The following is a 25,076-nucleotide window of genomic DNA, read 5'->3' on the forward strand; positions in this document are numbered from 1 at the left end:
CATGTAAACTATTTTCTAAAATAACTTTTTTCTTTATGTTTTTATGTGAAAAATTGTTGGCTTATTAACCTATACTGAACTCCTTAAAAGGTCAGTGCTTGTTCATTGAAGAGGGGAGAACCACCCCCAGATTAGTGGACTGTAACCTGATTTGTATTTTCCGAGTGGAAAAAGGTTGTAATTTTTTATCTGTCTCCTTGTATTTGTGTTATGCCTATAGAATATGATTTAGCCCTGTATATATCTTGGCATGAAGTTCCGTGCTCAGCCTCGTGTCATCGTGTCCTATTCAGGGGAAGGCAGAGGGTGGGGAGAAGGTGTTCAGTTTCTCCTCAAGTGCCCTTCCTCCTACAACAAGGAGCTTACCTACTGTCTGCATCCCTCTAAGGCAGGATAACAAATGCAACCTAACAAAAAAGGGATACTACAATCAGAAACATAATAGGGGCCATGTATCAAACCTTGGAGACAAAGTACTCTCTCCAAGTTTTGATACTTGTGCACTACAGTTGCCAGTGGGTCAAAGTGCCATCATGCCCTTGCAGACTAGTCAGATAAAGAAAAATATTATTTTCTATTATTTACAATGTATTAACTAATGCTGCAGGGGAATAGTTATCCTTAGGGAGAGGGGTGGGTCCATACATCCTCAGGGATTTCAGCCCTGGGCTGGCCAGTCGAAGGCTGGTTAACATTATGGCAGGGAGACCACAAACTACTGGTTAAGTGGAAAATTAGAGGGATTCAACACCGACCACACCAGCCCTCCCTCATGTTATACAAGCCTGCACAGATCTTAGGTGTCTGTGAATTGGTTATCAGTGGCAAGTTGTTTTTTTTTTTTTTTTTCGGGGGGGGGGGGGGGGGGGGGGGGGGGGAAATCATTTTTTTCAACTGTGGCAGCAATATAGCTTTAAACATCATGCCTTACCCACATGGTTCAAGCTATAATGCCCTCATGGTTCAAGGAATACACTGGCTGCCAAAATGTCAACCAGTTATGGATCGTACCAATCTCGCATACAATCTTGGTCCAGTCGAGATATTCATAATGTCGACATTTAGGAAATGGCCAAAACAAGTCAACACAGTGAACGTGGCAACATTAGCATTTAAGGGTTAAGGTTAGCCAAGACAGTTAGGAATACCTTGAAAATGGATTGCCGACATTGTGACCATGTCAACATTTCATCATTGCTGAATGTCAACATAATGTCTGCTGACACTTTCGGAGGTAATATAACAGTACCACAAGCAAATACAAAAACCAAATGCGGTACTTGTGTAGTTTGGCGGCGCCCATCGCATCCCATACCATAAGGCATGCGATGGTATGCGATGCGACGCGATACCGCGCGATATTGTACAATGCCATACAATTTTTAAATTGTATGACATTGTATATGGCATACAATGCCATACAATGCGATGTGATTAAACATTGTATAAGCACCCTAATGGGTGCTTAGAATGTTAAATGGACCCCCCCCCCCACTATAAACGTGAACCCGAAGCGTGGAGTTGAGAATAGAAAGTGTGGCGAGCGCAGCGAGCCACCAAGCCCGAAGCGTGGCGAGCCCCGCGAGGGGACGCGGATACCTGTGAAGGCTGCGAGGGGACTGCGATACCTGTGAAGGTATCCGCGTCCGCTCGCCACGCTTCGGGCTCGGTGGCTCGCTGCGCTCGCCACACTATATAACATCTACTCCATGCCGACGTGGATAGTGGGGTTATGAAAAGGTCGGAGGATGCGTAACGCCGCCCCTCGCGGGCTCGCTGCGCTCGCCACGCTTCGGGTTCACGTTTATAGTGTGGCGGGGGGGGGGGGGTGCATTTAACATTGTAAGTACCCATTAGGGTGCTTATACAATCTTTCATCGCATAGGGGGCAAAAATCGCGTCGCATCGCATGCCATCGGGTGCATGGCATGCGATGCGATTAAAACATCGCGCGATGGCGATCGGGGGCGCCGCCAAAATACACAAGTACCCCAAATGCCCATTCTGAAAAGACACAAGACCTCCAGAACAGATCATTATGCAAATCATGGGACCAGCCAGACAAAATCAGAGAACCAAAGATCCCACTTTGTTATTTTATCTCACATTGGACGAGATGTACTGAGTCTTAAAAAGTGATAAAATGGAGAGTGATAAACCACCAACCAATCAGCTCCTACCTGTCATTTTTCAAACACAGCTTGTGACATTGCAGTTAGGAGTTTATTGGCTGGTGGCTTATCACGCTCCATTTTATCAATAATAAAGATAAACCTAGATTTCTTAAATCAATAATTATTTCAAAACAAATCTTTACATTACCTTTTGTTATATGGTTTATTGTGTAGCTTTAGTACACACTTCAAACTGTTAATGCGATAAATATTCTTCATATTGCAGTCCAGTAATTGCGCTCATTGTATTTGTATTGCGGTCTTTCTGCTTCTCGTGTTTTAAATAAAAGTAAATATTTTTTTTTTTTACGTTTGTATCCTTCCCTTCCCCCATGTCTGACAATTTCTCTGTCAATTTTAACACACTGCTACATAATGAATAACTGTGTTAAAGGTCATTATGCACACTTCCTCCAAGATAAAGTAGTTTTGAGTACTTAACTATTAATCGCACAGCCTTCTCTTGCTGAAAAACAGCTACAGTCAAGATTTTGTTAACCTTATATACAAAAAGGTATTTCTTTGTCAAGTGCTACCAAGTCCTTTGTCAAACACCAGTGGCCCAAGTGAAAGAATGTTTGTTGCATGCAGCTTGAGCTAAGATGTCACTAAACATACAGCTGATTATAAACACTGCAGGAAGAACATACAGATGGAACGAGACAGTTGAATACAAGAGATTGGTACACACTTATCCAATCTGTTGAAACTCTTCATTGTGTAGGGAATGGGTGCCGGACGGCTCCCCGACAGTCGGGATTCCGACAGTCATTCCTCCGACGTCGGAATCCCGACTTCTCCCTCGTGGGGGTCCACGACCCCCATAGAGGGAGAATAAAATAGATGGCAAGCGCAGCTTGCCACCGTGCCCGCAAGGGGCTTCATTGCGCTCACCACGCTGTGCAGTCGGGATTCCGACGTCTGACTAATGACTGTCGGAATCCCGACTGTCGGGGAAATATACCACACCCGTAGGGAATGACAGGGATATTCTTTTCGAAATATCCTGCTAAATTCTACATGTCTTCAAAGCTTTGAGTGCCAACATCTCTGTGAGACATGTTCAAAATAACCACTAAAAATGCCAGCGTCGCTCAGATTTGTTATTTAAACTCAAATAAAAACTTATGTAAAAAAAAAAATTATATTTCCTATATAAAAGGTTAACATTACAGGTCACTATGATAAACAAAAATGTTTGCTTGGCAATTTTCAAACCTATTGTGATAAATTCACTTGGCACTCAAAGGTTTAAGTTGGGACATTTCCTATGAGTGTAGTTATCCCAAGTATTTTACTCATAGATCTTTTGTTTAGCTGCAGAGTATACTTTATCCATTTAGGTTAATGTTCAGCTGACAATCAGAAAGATATAAAAAAATCAGACTCCCAAACAACCATGATTTTTATTAACCATGTATTGTATATATTGCTCTGTTTCTTTTTTTTTTCATTTATATTTAGAAAGGAGTGTTGGTACTGTATGTAGAGTATAATAAAAATATATTTATAGTGAGGTAAATGGAAGGCTTCTGCTGAGATCCATGTACAATCCACTTAGAAAACAATTAGGGACAGATGTACTAAGCTTTAAAAGTGATAAAATGGAGAGTGATAAACAACCAGCCAATCAGCTCCCATCTGTCATTTTCAAACACAGTCTGTAGCATGGCAGTTAGGAGCTAATTTGGTTGGTTGGTTGTTTATCACTAAATATTATCACTTATTAAGGCATAGTACATCTCGCCCTTAAAGAGAAAATGTAGCTTACAAGAAGGGATTTTGTTATTTTCTTTTGAATGTGTCTTTAGAAATGATTCATAAAAAGGATATGTAAATTACATATTGCAAACTGTGAAGTTATGTGTAATAGGGTCGACAGTGTCTAGATAAACAGTCAATAGGTGTACATAAAAACGTAATCAATCTCTGAGTGGCAAAGCAAAATTCTGGGGTGGCGATTCGGCATTGTGGTGGGTGAGGTTCCAGACAATGCAGTCTTGTCCGGACCGCTTGCGGGGCAGGTGGCGGTGGCTGTGTGAAACACATGCTGCAGATGCAACCAAAACATGGCGGACCACCGACTGCCTTTACATGTGAGCACTTCTCTATATAGCGAAGCGCTCGGATATCGCTCCACCCTCCCCGCATGCTAGCACCGGGACTTGTAGTTTTGCGAATACTCACAAGACTACAAATTATACTGAATCAGGCTCCATATCATAAGTATTCCATTTTTTTAATAATACACTAACAGTACACACTTTTTTGACAAACCACACCTAGTAAATCTGTGTACTTCAGGCCATTAAAACAACTCACCCCACTTTCAAAGTCAGGCCTTCAATAAATACTTTCCTAGTAAAATACTGATTTTGAAATATATATAATAATTAGAGCATGTAAGTATTTAAAATACATTTTTGCCTAGTTATCAACTTGTGCTAAAAAAAAAAAAAAACACAAGTTGCAATTATAACCAGTCATTACACAATCTTCAACATGCACCAACAGTAATATGCATAGGCAGAACCACAGGGGAGATTCCCAGGGACAACTCTTCGCCTGCCTCTATTCTCTGTGTTGTTATGCAACTTGGTTGTTTTGTCCCTGGTAAATGTTGGCTAATATCCTCTGCTCTGTTCCACCCTTGCCCTGCCTGCTGCTCTGTCCCTGGTGCTGTTCTGGCTCTCTTCTACGTGTTGTTATGCCCATGTCCTACTGTGACCCTGTCCTTGGTGCTGTTCTGCGCATTGTAGCTTCCTGCTCCTGTCCCAATGTTGTTCTACTAGTTGCACTTCTCTGCCCTCATTGGTAAACAGTCTGGTTGTTATGGATCTTGTTCTTCCATGCCCCAGTTCTCTGTGATATTTTGTCATGGGTGCGTTTATGCCCATCTCCTTGGTCTTCTTCCATCAGCTGTACTTCTCTTTATCTGTCTTCAGGGCTGTTTTGGACTATTAGATTTCTGCAACTGACATCTGTGTTATTCGGACCAATGAGCCTAATTCAGAGATGTACTCAATGCCGTTATAGATGAGTGATTATCAGTGCCACATGCTCCCCGGGCCACTACAATTTTACAACTCTGCCGGCTGACTGTATGGCATACCTGTTGGCCGTGTGACAAGGTCAAAATGCTTCCCGACTGCTCCAATTAGTCAGAGCCGCCGGTAGACAGATAAAAGATACTGAAAGATCAATGCAATGCAATGTGCAGATGCAGTCTGTCGGCGGATGAGTTATTTACAGGGCTATTTTTCTGCAGGCTCCAGCAGGAACTGGGGCCCTTATTCTAGTTCATTCTTTCAGACAAAATATTTCTTAGATGGACAAAACCATGTGCACTGCAGGTGAGGCAGGTGTAAAACCCCACCCAAATCTAATTATCTCTGCACAAGTAACACCTGCCTCACCTGCAGTGCACATGGTTTTGTCCATCTTAGAAATATTTTGTCAGAAAGATTGAACTAGAATAAGGGCCTCAGTTCCTGCTGGAGCCTGCTGAAAAATAGCCCTGGTTATTATACTATAGCATACTGTGTATAAGGGGCTCAGCCATGGCTGCAATGTCCATAAGCTGCTCTAGCATGGGCATAATGGGCCTTATTCTAGTTCACTCTTAGAGGCAAATTCCTTCTTAGCTGGACAAAACCATGTGCACTGCAGGTGGGGCAGATGTAACATGTGCAGAGAGAATTAGATTTGGGTGGGGTTTTTCTTTAAAGTGAGATCTATATTGCAGTGTAAAAATAAAGCAGTCAGTATTTTCCCTGCACAGAAACAAAATAACTCACCCAAAGCTAAATCTCTCTGCATATGTTACATCTGCCCCCCTGCAGTGCACATGTTCTTGTCCATTTGAGGAGGAATTTGCCTCTGAGAGTGAACCAGAATAAGGCCCTATATGCTAGGTGCTGCAGCTGCTGCTGTTCTGTTTACCTGTCCTCTGTGCTGTTCTATATCTCTGCCCGCTGTACATCTCTGTGCCCGTCCTTCATGCGGTCTTCACCCTTTAACAACGTTTCACTGTTATATTGGTACTTCTCTGCTACCGTCCTCCTGACTGTGCTGTTCTTCCCCTTGTGCTTCCATGTCTCTACCATCCCAAACCAATATGCTTCTAGTGCGTCTTTTCCCATGGAACTTTACTGTCATGGTGTTCAGTAATGTTCTGATCCTGTCCTTTTGCTTTTCTGGCAATTGTAGTGTGGTACCCCATGTGCTTATCTGACCCTATCCACGGACTTGTTCAGCAGCTGTCCATGTTCTTCTAAATCGCCCCTTATCCTCTTTGCATTTCTGTCCCTGCTGTTCTGTCAATGCATTTTTTGCTGGTAATTTTCTGCCTCTGTGCTGTTCTGTCCTAGAACTACTCTAAACCTGTCCTTGATGCGGTTCTGCCACTGGTACTTCTCTGCCCTTGTTTATGGTGCATTACTGATCCTAGAACATTTCTGCCAATGTACTAAGTGGTATTCTACCCCATGTTCTGACCTGCACATAGCACTTTACTGTCTGCATTGTATGTAGTGTTACTTTCTATTGTGCTGCTATGCTCTTGGTACTTCTCTTCCCCAGTTCTCCATGGTATGCTGTCTTTTATGCTTTTCTTGTCCTGGTGCTTCTCTGTCCTTGTCCTACAAATGGTTATATTACTAGTAATTAACTACCCCTAACACCTTTCCTTGAATTTGTATTGCCCCTAGTACATCTCTGACAATGGGCCTTATTTTGGTTCATTCTTTCTGACAAAATCCTTCTTAGATGGGCAAAACCATGTGCACTGCAGGTGGGGCAGATGTAACATGTGCAAAGAGAATTAGATTTGGGTGAGTAAATTTGTTTCTGTGCAGGGAAAATACTGACTGCTTTATTTTTACACTGCAATATAGATCTCACTTTGAAGTAAAACCCCACCCAAATCTAATTCTCTCTGCACAAGTAACACCTGCCCCACCTGCAGTGCACATGGTTTTGCCCATCTAAGAAGGATTTTGTCCGAAAGAATGAACCAAAATAAGGCCCATAGTCCTCAGTGCTGTTTTTCCACTTCTACTTCCCTTACTCTGTCCCCTGTGCTGTTCTGCCCATTGTGATTCTCTCTCCCTCTTTTCCATACTGTTCTGCACAAGTCCTTGATGCTGTTCTCCTCCTGTAATGGTTTTCTCCTATCTTCTGTCCTATTCTGCACCTGGTACTTCTTTGACCAACCTTGGGGCCAGGGCCTGATTAAAGGTTCAAAGTGTCCTAGGATAATACATATGTAGCTCCCCTTCTAATGCTGCTAAACACACAGGAATGGGCACACAGGGACTCGCCAGTCATACTGCCCATGTAACAAAGTTTAAACAACTGGCATGTATGATCTAATGCTTGTGGCATGTGAAGAAGACTTTGGCTTTAGGCTGCCCAGCTGGTAATGTAACACAATGTACGTAAAGTAACTGTTCCATCAGTAAGTTACATTGGCACAGTATCTGGCAGTCACCTTAGTAACTTTACCTTCCACAGTACATCAGGATGGGTCATAGCTAACAAGCATGGAATAAATTAGGCCTTCATTTTATTCCTTGGTTATCATCTGCAAGGTGCCCCCTCCCCCTGACCCCCAGTCCTGGCGCCCTAGGTTGCAGCCTACTGGTTAATCAGGCCATGATTGGGGCTGTTTTGCCCCTGTTCTCCAAACAGTTCTGCACCTGCCATTCTGGCCCTGTGCACTAGCTATTCTGTCCCTGACACTTCTCTGCCTCGGTCAATGTCTGCTGCACTGTCCCATGGTACGTGCCCATGGTCTCTTCTGCCCCTGGTGCTACATTGCCCATGTCTTCATTATTGTCCTGCACCTGTCCTCAGTACTGTTCTGTCCCTGTTCAAGTTTGGTTATGAATTTGAGACAAAGCATACAATTGTACAGACATGTCTAGACATGCTAGCGCTGGAGTTACACTATGAAAAACTAAAGCATACTGAACAATGCATTCTAAAAGATACTGCTGCTGTACCTTTCCCACAGCCCAACATCCTGTGTTTTCTGATCATTACGTGTTGATACGACTTAACACAGCTTAAATCATTTACTTATATAACTGCTGTAGCAAAGGTGTAGTCATATACTGTATGATCTACATACATGTACCAACCAATTATCTACAAATTCTAAAGCATTAGACAGAACAGTCTCATCGCATCAGATCCCCACTAACCCCGAAGCGTGGCGTGCGAAGCATCCTCCCGACCTGTTCATACTATCCATGTCGGCGTGGAGTTGATTTTATAACGTGTGGCGAGTACAGCGAGCCGCCGAGCCCAAAGCAGCGAGCCCTTGCCAGAGGACGCAGAATACATGTCAAGTAATCCATGTGCGCTTGCCACGCTTCAGGCTCGTTTTCCGCGTCCCCTCGCTACACTTTATACAATCAACTCCATGCCAACATGGATAGTAGGGGTATGAAAAGGCTGGGAGGAAGTGTACCGCGTGCGCTCGCCACGCTTCAGTGTGACGTGGATAGTGGGGGTGTGCTAAATCACATTGCATTGGATCGCACGCGATTAAATCCCATGCGATTTGCATGCGATGCGATCTGCGGGCAGTGGTGCCGTGAAACTACACAAGTATGCAAATCGTATGCGATGCGATCCGCGGTGCCGCCGTGAAACTACACAAGTACCTCATAAACTGGTTTCAAGCATTGTATAATCACAAATTCAATATACTGTATATAGATGTGTCCTCATACATCTTGCATCAATATGCCCTGCAGGCAGCACAAGATGCCTTTGCGTGAGTGAGCACCAGGGGCTGTCTGGCAACTTTCAGTCTGGGGGACAGACACATGCAAGTGGCCCAGCACTTTTTCTTTTAACCGGCGGATGCAAAAGAAAAATTGGGCATGGTAAAAGTGCTGTAGGTGATGTTTGCATAGTGTGGATGTGATTTAAATAGCAATTTTGATATATGAAAAATTGCTATCACAAAGCATTATACAAACACATCACCGACCAATACCATCTGACTAAATTGGGACTCGTCTAGTGGCTGATACACAACACATCGTTAAGGATATCAGCAGTGCCGCATCTCCAATTGTATAACGTGCACCCAGCTTTACACTCTATAAGAATGGAGGTGACAGGTGCGGTCTCATAATATCTATTGTGGTGCTTCTACCCCCCTTCCCTGTCACTGCTGTCTATGTGAGGCAGCTTTCAGGAGGAGCAGGAGCCCTAAATGGTAGAGCAGGAGATGACAAGGGGCTCAGACCCAATATTTTATCTCCTGAGGTACCTGCAGTGTGAAGGTAAAAGCTGTGTGGGCTGCATTGCTGGGAGCTGCCGTGCTGAGAAGACTGCTGACTAGCCGCGCTGCAAAGACACTGTGCATGCAGGAAGGATCCGCAGCAAGCCATCCCGGGCCAGGGAGTAGCTGTGTTGCACATAGTGGGCATGGCCTCCCCTGCTTTGCTAAAACTAGAGGTGGGAGGCCGCCTCGCAAACTGACATCCCCGTATAGAGCCCCCCCCCCGAATCTGTGCATACCTATTTCGCGCTCTCTTAAACCACCCCCCCTTTCCTTCCTTGCTGAATCAGCTCATCTGGGCTGTGGGCTTCCTATCTTGATGGCTCCTCTCTCCCTGTGCATGATGACATGTCAAGTGCAGTGCACTGGGATGTAGTATATGAGGGGAGGGAGGGGAAGAGATACATGCAGCGCCGGCACAGGCCTATCATAGGCTCTATTAAATAACCCTGCTGGCGGTGCCGGGCTCATGGTGCCAGCTTCAGTTGCGCTGCTGCAAATATGCTTCTGTATCTGTGCTGTCAGCGGCGGCCAGGGGTGAAAGGGAATCTCCGGTCATTGGCGGCAGAGGGTGCAGGGGGAGATTCTGCCCAAACAGCCTATATTGTACCAGCCTACCAGTTATGAGCTAAAATGCCTGCAGCCAAAACTGATCTACAATTGAATAGCTCTGTTAGGCGCCCTCTAGTGGCTGCGCCCAATATGTTAGATATAAAATGATGTGCCATGGATGTATTTTGTAGATGCGGTGTGTAAGGGGAGCATGAATGCATGACATGAATGCTATCTACTGTAAATAAGCACTATTGTTTTAGAATGCTTTAAAATTTGAAGTGTCACATGTACTGTCGGACTGGTGCATGAAGTGCCCACCGGGTAAAGTAGTGAAAGGGGCAGAAGCTTAAGAGGTGGGGCAGACCCCAAAGGAGTGTGACATACCATCAGAGAGGGACTTGGGCCCGCCAATAGCGAGGATATGCAAAGAACAGGGCCCCTTTATAATAGATGGGACAGAGATGTATGAGAACACCAGCTTGATTGGCAGAAGGGTCATTGTGGTCTAGTTTTCTTAGAAACAAACTGAGCACCCTAGTTCATCCATGATGCTGCTCAACCAAGTAATTGACCCCAAGAGGAAAGGTTGAGGCCTTCAAGCAGTGGAGCACAACAGGGATATCCCCTTTACAGTCCGACCCTGGTCACATGGGACCAATTAAATCCTGAAGACAATGTGCTAGCAGGATAGTGACTCCCTTGTAACTGGTAGACGAGTGTTCCCCAGTCATGCTCCCAAACTGAGATTCATATAATAACCCTAATTTTCCTTGCAATCATTAATAAGTATAAATAACTGTCAGCGGATGGGGGTTATTGCACACAAGTCTCAAATTTCCATGTCAATAGGAACAAAAGATCTTAGAAAAGGAGGGCTATGTTTGGATTTATTATATTTATGGGTGCATTGGCCTATATTGTCCAAACCCTCCTATCAGAAAGTATGCCTACACCCAAGAGGATGGGACTTTTGCTTCCAAACGCTTGAATCCGAATAACCCCCAATGTGCCTGCAGTAACAATTTGCTATGGTGAAATGGGGCATAACTTCAGGGGAGACGGGACGGGACAGTGATTTGTATGTATTAGGACATGGATTGTGTGTTTGAAGGCGTGGCCTAATTTTTTTCAGGCTTTCAAACTGGTTCCTTGCCAGACAACTTGTACAGAGTGGGTTAGATAAGATAAGAACAATATTTCCTGCACATGACATGAGGAGTGCAACTTAAATAGATTATTTACAGAACGGCACTGTAAACAACATGCTGTAGATTATAAGGGGAATTCCTCTATACCTCCATGAGCAAACTCTGATCCTCTGGTACAGGACACGACTCAACAGCCAACACAAACTGCTCCAGGGTCACTGGGAGACAGAAAATATTCCTGAATTAATGCATGAGGACTTTAACAATATAATCATCACTGAATTAATACTGTAGCTCCGACAGTGAATATCTCTGCACGTTTCCTTTTTACTTTCAAATATACACATTTTAGTAAGTTCACATTCATCAGAATTAATCCTTTTACTCTAAAAGCAATGATAATATGGAAATAATGTTTAGAAAACATATAGGGGGAAATTTCACATGGGCTGTTGCTATGGGCAACCAACCAGATACTAGCTATTATCTTCTAGAACAGGGCTGGGCAACACCGGCCCTCCAGATGTTGATGAACTACACATCCCAGCATGCCTTGCATCAGTTTCAGCATGGCCACATAGCAAAATTAATGCAAAGCATCCTGGGATGTGTAGTTCATCAACATCTGGAGGGCCGGTGTTGCCCAGCCCTGTTCTAGACGGTGGTAAATAAATACGAAGTAGATTTTGGTTCGTTGCCCATAGCAACATCCCATGTGCAGTAGAACTCCTATTTTAGTATATTTCCCCCCATATTGTTAGTCCAAGGGGAATACATGGTTATAATTATGCATTTTTTTCTATGTTAGTACTACAAACATAAACAAACCAATTTTAAAATATTTCACAAGCTGTGGTGTAACGATAAAACAAAGAAGTCAAAGAGTGATACATAGATATGTTCTAACATTGCTCAAATATACAGAAATTCCATGTAACCAATCAGTAGATTACTGCTTTGCACACCGCACCTGGGTAATTGCTGGGTTGCTGCCGTGTCAGCATAAGCTGAGGTCCGGTGTGAAAGCACCAAAGCTTATAACCTGGTTTGAGCATCCTGGCAATTCAACCTGGGTTATAAGAAGGGTTAAATCCGAGTCGCCTTCTGTATAATGGGCAATTCGGGTTTAATGTGAAAGCGCCGGACCTGGGTCGGACCCGGCTCAGCGATGAGAGAGTGGTGTAAGTAACGAATCATTTTTATTTCCTTTTATTTTAGGAGATGTGTCAAAATTACCATGAGCTCAATAGGCACTGATGGCCCTTCCAAATGAGTGTATGAAGATAGGCATCCTTTATGTCTATACATACAAATCCCTATTTTTTCTATTCTATTGTGACTATTTTTAGTTTTGTATTGAATTCCTTTAGATTTAAAATTGGCCTGTGACACCTATCTGGTTTTTGGGCCTAAAATATGTCTAGTATAAATCCTCATCGTTCCTTGGCAATTTGGTACAGGTACGATAATGCCTCAATCCTAAAGGCCTTTTATGGCATGATTTAAAAGTCTTCTTAAGGTGCGACAAGGCAGTGAGATGAGATGCGCGCTCCCGTGCACACTCCATCGCACAGAACATAAAGCATGTGCTGCCCGTGCTTTTACTACTAGATTGCATCGTATCTAGTACAAAAACCACGGTGCTGTTGCACATTGTATGCTTTTTGTACTAGATACAATGCAATCTAGTACTGAAAGCACAGAGATCATCGCACTGTGTATGGGCACCTTCAGTGTTATAACCCGTACACATGGGGCGATGGGGGAGTACACCCGCGATGCACACTGCAATGTGTGCTGAGCGAACTGTGCAGAGCGGGGCTTTGCCTATTGTTTATAGGCAAAACACAGCAAACTAGCAGGGCGATGGAGATGCGCAATCCCTTTGCCCGGGGATATGCGCACATCAGGGCTCCATTTCTTAGCGATCTAGTCAGTCCGCTTTGAAATGGAGTGAAAATGGCCCCATGTGTATGACCCTTTAAACCTGGAATGCTAATAACATAACCTCTTTTGTATTATGTCTGTTAACCACTTTTCTGTGAAAGACCTCCTTCACTGGTCTCTGAATCACAGTAGAGGGGCACCTACTCTTTGGGTGTATGCCCTCTCTGTTATACAAATTTATCCTTCAGCATTGATGTATATTTTCCCATGATCCATTGGTCTTAAATGATCTTTTGATTTACAAAACAAGAACCTGTGGCCTCAGAAATCCCCTCTAGTTCAGAAGCAAGTAAAGATGTACCCTCAATAGGTGAATTTCCTAAAATGACTTTCTTTGTATCTGCATTCTATGATTGTAACCACATTATTTGTCTAGCTACCACTGATAATCCTGATTATTTTTGAATGTGCTGACAAGGTGTCTAGGGAAGCCTCACCCAAGTATTCTGCTCCTACTTGGAGTCTGTATCACTACTACCAACAGGTCAATCTATTTCTTCATAGTCTTTGCGGAGCTGCTCCTGACAATAGAATCACCATCCACTGCCAGCTGACAGAAGGGGGCGCGGGCGCACGATACACTCGCGCACCCCATTCCTTTGAAGCCCTTTGCCACCGGTCCCCTGCACCTCTCCGCAGCCCCCACCGGCTTCCCCCACTCCCTGCCCCTCTCCCTGAAGCAGAGACGGAAGGGAAACCGCACCCCGCCGCCGTACTGTGCCGTGCTGACGGCCTCTCCACCAGCCTGCGCCAGCTCAGGGAATCTGTTGATTCCCTTAGCACACTATGAGATTATCTTTTCAGTCTGGCTATTTGGAACAAAAATCTGGTAATGTTTGGGAACAAATTACAATCAGCCATTTGCTTCAAAAAGCTGGAAAATGTACAAAAACAGTCAATTGCACAGATTGATTTAAATTTTTTGTCTGTTTTCCATGTTTTGGAGCAAATGGTCAATTGCCATTTGTGCCAAATGACCAGATTTTCATTCCAATCAGTCAAATTGGAAAGATAATCTTATAATGTGTATCCAACTTTAAGCCCCATACACAGTGTGATAAATGTAATGATATCGCTCATTTTAGCTCTTGCGGGCATTATCACTCAGTGTGTATGCACCCATTTACGGACCATGCACGCTCATGAGGGCTGTTAACGACCTGCCCCATCATCTGTGCATGTACAGACGAGGAGATGGATCATTAAGGAGTGCCATGCTGCATTCTGCCTGCCCCCCCTTCCCTCGTTACTCACGGCAGCGGGGATCATCCTGTGTGTATGGGCTATTACAATGACCATTTATAGCTGTTTTGTTTGAAAGCTTCCAAATGCTAAGTTCATTTTGTGTAATTAAATGAACAAAAATTCTGATAATTACATTCATTACTGACAATTACTGCCTTTAGAGCAATATCTAATAGTTCTGTTAAAACACTGAATTGATCTGACAGGAAAACAGCATTCTAGCTAAAGTATATTCAGTCAGAATAAAATCAGGGTAGCATCATTTCATTAGGTCAGTAAAACCACAGCTGGAAACCCTTGAAGATAGGTTCCCACAGATAATCACCAAATGTTATTATAGGACGTGACAGAAACAATTATCCTCTAACAACGCGCAGTCTAATGCCATGCAGCTAATGGTAAATATCAGGTGAAATGCTATTGGAAAATACTGTACATAAACCAATTATCTGGTAATCTGAGCAATTCGCAGATGTTAAGCGTTTTTGAACCATAATCAGTAGAAAATGCTTGATATTAAAATATTGATGTTAAACTGTGAGAAAGCTACAGAAAAAAATGTATAAGCGCATCGGGCAAAATTTACTAAGTGGCAACCTACCTGGGCACACCGTGTATCAACGGCTGGAATCAATCCAAATCTGTACTTGCTAAAGGTTTTGCCCTTCTAAACTGAACCCGCCAGCATAAATCACTGTTGGATGATCTTTCAGTAAAATGTAAGCACTTTTACAGTATTGGGAGGCGTACAGCACTGTTCTTTTTTATTTTCAGGTATATTCCATTACCTGCAACTGCAGATTTCATTAGCCCCGAAAAAAGCAGGCAGTACCGCACGTTATTCTCGCTAAAACTGTGTGTTTTTGTGAGAGAACTCGTGATTTGATACTTGTGTAGTTTCAAGTCGTCACTTCCCTGCGGATTTGCATCGCATGCAAATTGTATGCAAATATCGCATACGATTTGCATATGATTCGATCTGTGATGCGATCTAGCACAACCTCACTATCCACATCAGCCCATAGCGTTGCGGGCGCAGCGAGCCCTGCGGGTGGATGCGGTACGCGTCCGTGCGACCTGTTCATACCCCTACTATCCACGTCGGCACGGAGTTGATATTATAAAGTGTGGCGAGCCCCGCAAGGGGATACGGATTACCTGACATGTATTCTGCTTGCGCTCGCCATGCTTCAGGGTCATTTTCCACGTCCCCTCGCGGGGGTTCACTGCACTCGCCACACTTTATAAAATCAACTCCACACCCACGTGGATAGTGGGGATATGAACAGGTAGGGAGGAAGCGTACTGCATGCGCTCGCCACGCTTCGGGCTGACGTGGATAGTGGGGGTGTGCTAAATCGCATCGCAGCTGGAATCATATGCAAATCACATTCAAATTGTATGCAAATATCGCATGTGGTTTGGATGTGATCCGCTGGGAAGTGCCGCTGTGAAACTACACAAGTACCCGTGATTTTTATCAGACGGTCCATATTGGCTAGTCCGACAAAAACATTGGTAAAAAGTGCAAGTCTTTCTCATAATAGGATATCCATGTTTTTGTTAAAAAAAATATATAATACAAAAAAGAAACTGCAATAAAAAAAACCCCCACAAAAACAATGTACAACTTGTCCCAAAGGGACTGTGATGTGAAAGCCAGGAATAGTGATTTTCATTCCTATTCAACTTAATGAGCTATTATTGGCTCGGTGTCATCATTGACTCCTCCCTCTCTTTCACCCCCCACATTCGTGCTCTCTCACAGTCTTGCCGCTTTCACCTACGCAACATCTCACGCATCAGACCATTCCTCTCCACTGACGCGACCAAAATTCTCATTCACTCTCGTGTCATCTCCCGCCTTGACTACTGCAACATCCTTCTCTCTGGGCTACCTCTCACCCGCCTCGCACCTCTCCAAACCATTCTTAACGCTGCCGCTAGGCTCATCTTCCTCTCCCGCCGCTCTACCTCCGCCTCCCCCCTCTGTCTATCTCTTCACTGGCTCTCCATTCCTTTCCGAGTTCTCTTTAAACTCCTCACCACCACCTACAAGGCTCTCTCCTCCTCCACCGCTCCTTACCTCTCTTCACTGATCTCTATCCACACTCCCTCCCGTCCTCTTCGCTCCTTCGCTGACCGCCGACTGACCTCTCACCTAATCACCTCCTCCCACTCCCGTGTCCAAGACTTCTCTTGCGCTGCCCCCCTGCACTGGAACAATCTCCCGCCACCCATCAGGCTTTCCGATTCCCTTACCTCTTTCAAGCGCTCCCTCAAAACCCACTTTTTTCGACTAGCCTATCCCTCCTCCTAACCTCTTTTGATCCTCCTATCCTGCCTCCGTTCCCCTCCGTTCCTACTTATCCTGTTGTTTTTCGTTCGTCCACCCACCTATTTTTAGTATGTTAACTCTTATGAGTAGGGTCCTCCTGCTTCACGTACTTACCCTACCTCTTTACCTCACCTGTCCTCCTGTCCTGTTCTTCCCTTCCTCTATTTCATCTTCAGTCTCCTCGACAATTTTGACACCTACTTCTGAACTGATGCTGATTTTATTTCCATCAGCTATACCCCTATTTATACTGTATTTTTCAACACACCCTGTACGTTACCTTGTCATTTGTTTGCTATGTACGGCGCTGCGGACACTTTGCGGCGCCTTATAAATAAACGTACTACTACTACTACATTGGTCAGAGGAGATACGGTGGTACTCGCATGCGAGTTTTCACTGAAAAGCATCCAAATGCATTGGAATTAGTATGAAACATGTTCAATAGCCCCCAAATGGCATTTTTGAGGCTGTACCACCCCCACTATCAACGCGAACCTGAAGCGTGGCGAGCGCAGCGAGCCCACGAGGGGCGGCGGTACGCATCCTACGACCTTTTCATACCCCCACTATCCACGTCGGCGTGGAGTTGAGAATAGAAAGTGTGGCGAGCGCAGCGAGCCACCGAGCCCGAAGCGTGGCGAGCGCAGCGAGCCCCGCGAGGGGACGCAGATACCTTCACAGGTATCCGCGTCCCCTCACGGGCTTCCGGGTGTCCGCTGCGCTCGCCACGCTTCGGGCTCGGTGGCTCGCTGCGCTCGCCACACTTTCTATTCTCAATTCCACGCCGACGTGGATAGTGGGGGTATGAAAAGGTCGTAGGACGCGTACTGCCACCCCACGCGGGCTCCCTGTGCTCGCCACGCTTCGGGTTCACGTTGATAGTGGGGGTGGTACAGCCTCAAAAATGCCATTTGGGGGCCATTGAACATGTTTCATACTAATTCCAATGCATTTGGATGCTTTTCAGCGATTTTTTCATGTACGATGGCCATCGTGGGAGCCGTGATAATCCACAAGTACCGATACGGTGTCTAGGTCTGCAAGCATTAGGTCGACATGCAGGAAGGTCGACATGACTGAATGTTGACAATGGTTAGGTCGACATGGGGAAGGTCGACATGGGGAAGGTCGACATGGGGTTTGACACCGGGTTTTTTTTTGTGCCCTACCATCTACTAGGGCATGGTGGGAAAATAAAATAGTGTGTCGAGCATAGTGAGGCACCGTGCCCAAAGCATGGCGAGTGCAGCGAGCCATGCGAGGGGACACAGTACTATGTTTCAGTGTCCATGTCGACTGTATTGACATTTGCAACAAAAAAAATTGAGAAAAAAATGTTCTTGTGTGGTAATTCAGCTTAAGAATTTTTCTATATAGATAGATCTTTCATAAGATATCCTCATCCCTTGATGCAGAGGCTGGGTCCTTCAAGGTCTCCTCCCCCTTATGTGGAGGGAATAATGGAGATAGTAGGATATCTTTTAAACAACAATTATTTCACAAACATCATACATCTGCATTATACTGTAGTTCAGGAAATGAAGCTTATCTGAGCCGCAAGTAGGAGACAGCAGTCCTAGATGAAGTCACCCAGCAGAAGAATCAGCAAGATAAACCCTCAAAGCATTTCATCCTATGCAAGTATTCAGAACTACTGAACAGATTTTGATGGGGTTTTCCTTGAAATGTTCCTTGAGATCCTCCAAGCAACTGACACTATAAATCATCTCATTAACTTGTTAATTGACTAATTGGCAAATCAAATTTAAAAAATAAACAGTGTGAGGACATCTTGTGGCCAAAAAGAAGAGTGCTATTAGCCTAAAAATTAGTGACTGAGCAGTTATAGAGTTACAGTATCATGTTAAATGGCTACACACACACACGCACACACACATACACACCCCCAGCCGCACATACAGATGTCTCCTTAATTTGCAGTGCACTGTTCGCACTACGTAAAACTATGGGATTTTGAGTGCACTTTTATGTTATTCCACAGTGTTGGTTGGCTAATTAGCAAACAAATTAATCTGTCATTGTGCCACAAAGTAGGTAAAGTGCTGGTGGTGGTCTCAGAACCTCACATGGGTAAAGGGGGGGGGGGGAATGCAGATGCACACATAGTTAAAGAGGCACATAATATTGAGCACCACCCCACTCCCCTATAAATGTATGTTTTTGCACACTGTTTTTTGATGTCTTGATAAAGGGCCAGGAGCCCGAAACGTTGACCCACTAAACTTGTGTGTCTTCAACTAATTTACTTCTAAAACCTGCCGCCGTGCAGAGTGAAAAATCTTAAGAGTGCCCACTTGCTTCTTCATATACATATCCGCACCTGGACTGTGTGGCACCAAAGTTCTCATCCCCTGAACAGTGAGTGCCGGGAATCCCTCTCCATATATATATGGTACTTCTTTACTTTCACGGCGCCAGCATGGCGCCGCGCGTACTTCCGGGTTACGCTCGCCACTAATTAAGTTAAATAAACTAAGTTAACGCCATGCCAACATGGATAGTTCATACCTCCACTATCCATGTTGGCATGGAGTTGATTTTAATTAGCGTGGCGAGCGTAGCGAGCCACCGAGCCCGCAGCGTGGGCGAGCGAAGCGAGCCCCGCAAGGGGACTCTGACGCGCGGCGCCATGCTGGCGCCGTGAAAGTAAAGAAGTACCATATATATATATATATATATATATATATATAAAATTGTACTGTTGTTAGAAAGCTTGCGGTTGTGCTTATTACACAGACAGTGTCTTGGTTTACATTTGTTTATTGGATTTTATGCAGTATGGCACCATATTGAGAACACGGGCTGTAACCATGGCTGAGACTATCCGCCACCACTCGCCTGCAGCCATGGGTGCAGTGCATACGGCAAACATTCAGTTCACCGTGGCCGCACACACCCGGTGTATACACATGCACAGAAATTACCATGCGCATACACCCACCATCGGCTCCTGTGCGAATGGTGTGGTCCATGCAAAAACCCCAATCTGTATGAGCCGTGCGCTGTTGGAGCTCAGCACTGCCCGGCGTTAATAAGTAAATTGCTCATACGCAAACTGATCCCAAAATCTCAGTATTGGAGGCTCCAATCCTGGTACTGAAAATCCCTGCAAATATGGACATAATCCCCAAATCACACTGATCTTGATCCCAGGATTGGCCTCCTTACATGAAACAGAACTGGAATGACCCATGATGCCATGCATATGAGCTCAATCCTGTTCACAGTAAATGAAAATTCATAAAATGTTTTCAAGATATTAACTAGACCCCTCTCGCTTCCACAAAATGGGTTCCTCATACTCAGAGATTGCAGTGGGAGAATACTCCTCCACAGCTGGTGCACGTGGCCCAAACTTAACCCTTTAAGTGTCAACATCTCTCTGAGAGATGCGCAAAAGTATCCGCTAAAAATGCCAACATCTCACATTTGTTATATGAATTCAAATAAAAAACGGTTGTGTAAAAATAGATCAGATCTCCTATAGAAGGAAAACATTACAGGCCATTATGATGAATACAAAGGTTTGCTCGGCAATTTTCACACCTATTCTGACAAATTCACTTGGCACTCAAAGGGGTAAGATATTTTGGAAATCAGTTCACAAAGGAATTACAAATATAATGGGTATCGCAGTCCCACCTTATTAAAACATATTCTCAACGCTGCTGAATACTTAATAGCTGAATTTTGGAAGGAACTAACAAACCCCTCCTCATTTATAGCAAATATTTAGCAGGTTTATCACATGGAAACAATTACTAGCATTTTCCAAGACTCGTATAAAAGATTTAAAGATACCTTTTCTATGTCAACTACTTCTTTAGAGCCCACACATGTTCCCACAGACACATAATATGACTAAATGATCTAACTGGACAACAAAACTATAGTACGTACGAATACTGAAACCTTCTTTGGGGAAAATGACAAGCATTAGGTCAACAATGGAAGGTCGACTGTCAAAATGTCGACATGAGTTTTTCACGTATTTTTGTCCCATATTATATTCTCCCTCCACGCCCTAGTGTGAAATACCGCCTGTCGGCACAAAAAATAAAACAGTGAGAAACTCATGTCGACCTTTTGACTGTAGACCTTCCCTTTGTCGACATAATTCTTGTGGCGACCTTGTGGACCGTAGCCATGTCAACCTATTTCATGTATCAACCTAAGCCCTGTCGACCTTTAGTGGTCAACCTAATGTATGTCGACTTTTATGCTGTCGACCTAGCGGCCATATCCCGCTAACTGATCCTCTGTGGAAATCAGATATAGCTTCACTTCTAAAACACAATTTTCTGCTACATATTTACTGCAAATACTGAAAAGGGAACTATCTGAATACAATGATTAATAACAAACACAAATGAATCATAATCATAAACAAGCGCTCACTTTTTATGACTTCAGTTATTATTATTTAAAATCACTGATTCCAACAACAGTTTCGCTGGCATCCTACACATAAGAATTTAATAGATATTGGTTCTTATTCTGGTTCACTCGCAAAGGCAAATTCCTTCTCAAATGGACAAACCAAGGCCCTTATTCAGATCTGATCGCAGTACAAATTTGTTCTCAAAATGGGCAAAATCATGTGCACTGCAGGTGGGGCAGATGTAACATGTGCAGAGAGAGTTAGATTTGTGTAAGTTATTTTGTTTCTGTGCAGGGTAAATACTGGCTGCATTATTATTATTATTATTATTATTATTATTGCAATTTAGATTTCAGTGTCAACACACCCCAACCAAATGTAACTCTCTCTGCATGTTACATCTGCCCCACCTGCAGTGCATATGGTTTTGTCCATTTGAGAAGGAATTTGCCTGTGCGAGTGAACCAGAATATGGGCCACAATGGCGGCAGACCATAATGCTTTTAGCTGTTTGCTAAACAATAAACATGTTATATCTGCTTGAGCAATTGCTACTATTTGCTGTTCATTCACATGTATGACATACAATACTGTCCTTCTGTGCGAACGGTGTAACGGTTTGTTTGGTTGTTTAATTGTTTTATTTTTTTATACTTAATTGGAGTCTATAGTATGTATGGTAATTCTGGTCATTTTCTTGGTAAGATTATGCTGGCAATTTAGTAAATGCCATGAGTTTTAGTATGTTATATTCCAGCGCAGTAATTTATTTTTGTTTAGAACATAACTGATGACATGATAGATGATAATATTAGACCACAGGGGCCTTGTGTCTTTTGTGCCCCCAAAGCCGTTAACCAGCTCTGCCATTGGCTGTCTGCCCAGGTCCCACATGAGGATACACAGCAGAGATGCCAAAACCGGTGCTGAAATACAATAGGTGAGAGATAAGAGTCTGTGCTCACCGTAAATATACTGCACTATGGGCAATCTGCAAATAGTTAACATGAGAAAACAAACCACCTGGGAGAAGAGAATAGAAGTATCTGTGAGTCACCATCTGACCAAAGATGTTTTTAATTTTACTTCTCTTTTCTATTGTTACAAAAGTAACCTATTTATGTAAAGCATGAAACATGGATGTGACTATTTACTCATCCATCTGTTTCTAAGAAATCAGGTGACGAGGGAGACATTCAGTCAAAGGTATTCGCACGGCCATAGCAGCTACGCTGGTCTCTTATAGAGACCCTAATACTTCTAATATGTTGTTGAGCCTTGATACCCATAAGGCATTTGATACAATTCTTTGGCCGCACTTATATGAAGTCCTTACGCGAAGAGCGTTCGGACAAGATTTTTTAGGCCTTATTCGTTATTTCTATACTGCTCCAAAAACAACCTTTCTTCTTAATGGAATAAAGGGTGAGGGTTTACAAATGTACAGGGGTACAAGACAGGGGTGTCCTATGTCACCCCTACTTTTTAATTTATCACTTGATCCCTTTTTTTAGATTATTATTGAATAATACAATGATCAGAGGCATCATAATAGGTCCTCGTGAAATTAAATATACGGCATTTGCAGATGATATGCTTCTATATCTGTCTGATTCTAAATCTTCCATAGCTCATTTACAGACTTTACTGCAAGATTTTGGAGATATTTCGGCTCTTCAAGTTAACCCAGACAAATCAATAGCTATGTATCTGAGACCTGGATATTCTCGGCCTGTTTGGTATTCTTTGGTGCCGTTTTCCTGGGCCACTAAAGCTTTTGAATACCTAGGTGTTATGATTTCTAAAAACCCTTCCTCTTTATAGCACATTAATATTTCTAAATACATAGTATCCTTTTCGAATGATGTGGCAAGGTGGCGTCATCTCCAGCTCTCCTACTTGGGCAGGGCTAATAACCTTAAAATGATGTCCATCCCAAGAATACTATATTTACTGCAATCACTCCCTCTTTTACTTACAAATGAAGATACAAAAAAAATGAATTCAAGTTTTGCTAAATTTATTTGGAACCATAAACGACATAGAATTGGTTTATGGAGGCTCCAGCAACCTATTTATAATGGAGGTATTCATTTTTCACATTTAACAACTTATAATTATGCGGCTCTGTTTCGTCACCTTAGAGATTGGATTCATAATACAAATATTTATACTAATTCTTCATTGGAAGAGGGGTTTTTACAAAATTTGAATCTGGTTTCATTTCTTCCCATGCAGAACCAGGAAATTTCTATGGAGATTAGGGAGAATCCACTGCTGTGGAACACACGTAGGCTTTGGCACATTGCTCATCTTATAGATAAAAATACCTTTACATTTACTCAGGCAGTTAATACGTTTGAGTTTATAGCTTCCTTCCCTTTTGCTTATTTTCAAGCTCAGCATTATATAAGTAAGATTGTGTCTACACTTACAGATAAAGGGGGTTATTCTGGTTCACTCTTTCTGACAAATTCCTTCTTAGATGGACAAAACCATGTGCACTGCAAGTGGGGCAGATGTAAAATGTGCAGAGAGAATTAGATTTGGGTGAGTTATTTTGTTTCTGTGCAGGGTAAATACTGGCTGCTTTATTTTTACACTGCATTATAGATTTCACTTTGAAGTAAAACCCCACCCAAAACTAATTCAGTCTGCACAAGTTACATCTGCCCCACCTGCAGTGCACATGGTTTTGTCCATCTAAGAAGGAATTTGTCAGAAAGAGTGAACGAGAATAACCCCCAAAGACTGGAATAATACCCTTGACCGGGTCTTAACCTACCCTAACCCAGATTGTAAAGCGATATCAAAACATTATAATTTGTTACGTAATATAGTAGATTACAGCTCCCTGAGTTTGGGTCTCCCTCAATGGAAGCTTCATTTTCCTGATATTACGGTAGACTCTCTTTTGAAAAATTGTTATGATTCTTGGCGTATTATTCCAGTAAGCTCCTATAGGGAATTATTTTTAAATATTCATCATAGAACTTATATTAGTCCACAACATAGTTCTATGATGAAATCCTCTCAAAATCACAAATGCTCAAAATGTCAAGTAGATAACGCAGGCTTATTTCATTGCCTATGGTTATGCCCAAAAATAAGACATTTTTGGTTTAAGGTGTATAAATGTGCTGTAGATAATTTGCTAAACTACTTACATTTTACACCTAAGTGGGCTATCTTTGGTATGATACCTCAAGGCCAAAGAATCTCAAGAGGTGGTCGTAAATTGTTATTAATCCTTAGTTCAGCGGCCAAAAAAAACAATTCTCCAGGTATGGACTCATCCGGAGTGTCCTCCTTTTTCATTGTTTAAGGAAAAGTTATTCCACATATTTCAGATGGATTGGATGGAAGCTTCTTATCAAAAGGCCTCTTTTTTTTTAACTCTCCCTGACTCAATGAAACTATTCATTATAAATTGCTTTTCAAACACTTCCTGGTATTTAACACGATTGAGGGCTAATGATCCGCCACTTTAGTGACAACAGGGGCAGGGGGCCCTAAGAGACCTTTCCTTAAACGGGGAAAAAAAACCTGTATTGTTCATTTCAATGTAAAATACACTGTGTGCTTTATGTAATTTGATGTTCTTAAACAAGGATTGTATATTGTTTATGAAACCTGGTATCTTGTACTAATACCTTAGAGTCTTATAATAAAAAAAGAAAAAAAAAAGAAATCAGGTGACATATTATAAAGCCAAAATAGTAATTAAACACTACATATTTTTATAAGCCATAAAAACACACATTGACGTTCACTAGCCCAGTACAACATATAAAAAAAAAAAAAAAATGTCAGACAGGTTGCTGAAGACAGGACGAGCCTCACGAGTTCATACTGCCCAAAGGCCAACCCTAGTGATGAGCCAAACCAACCTCCTCCTAGGCTAAGATACTGTACAGCAGACACAAGGCTCACAAGCTCTATACTATAATATCATATATTTTAA

At 43.1% G+C, this 25,076-nt stretch overlaps 1 protein-coding gene and 1 long non-coding RNA gene across 11 annotated transcripts in view; one reads left to right on the plus strand and one right to left on the minus strand.

The window, feature by feature from the left end:
• LOC146063545 (uncharacterized) overlaps positions 1-25,076 on the plus strand; it is a 760,354-nt gene that overhangs the window by 665,929 nt on the left and 69,349 nt on the right. The window lies entirely within an intron of this gene.
• Positions 1-25,076, minus strand: part of ACOXL (acyl-CoA oxidase like) — a 392,072-nt gene that overhangs the window by 108,625 nt on the left and 258,371 nt on the right. For 2 of the 3 annotated variants that reach the window (XM_083175998.1, XM_083175999.1), the window contains exon 17: positions 11,325-11,395. The exons of the other annotated variant lie outside the window; for it this stretch is intronic. In XM_083175998.1, coding sequence (XP_083032124.1) covers positions 11,325-11,395 — 71 coding nt within the window. The remainder of the gene's footprint in view (positions 1-11,324; positions 11,396-25,076) is intronic. 3 annotated transcript variants of the gene reach the window in all.

The sequence above is a fragment of the Crinia signifera genome, chromosome 3, assembly GCF_055691185.1.
Source record: "Crinia signifera chromosome 3, ASM5569118v1, whole genome shotgun sequence".
Classification (NCBI taxonomy): domain Eukaryota; kingdom Metazoa; phylum Chordata; class Amphibia; order Anura; family Myobatrachidae; genus Crinia; species Crinia signifera.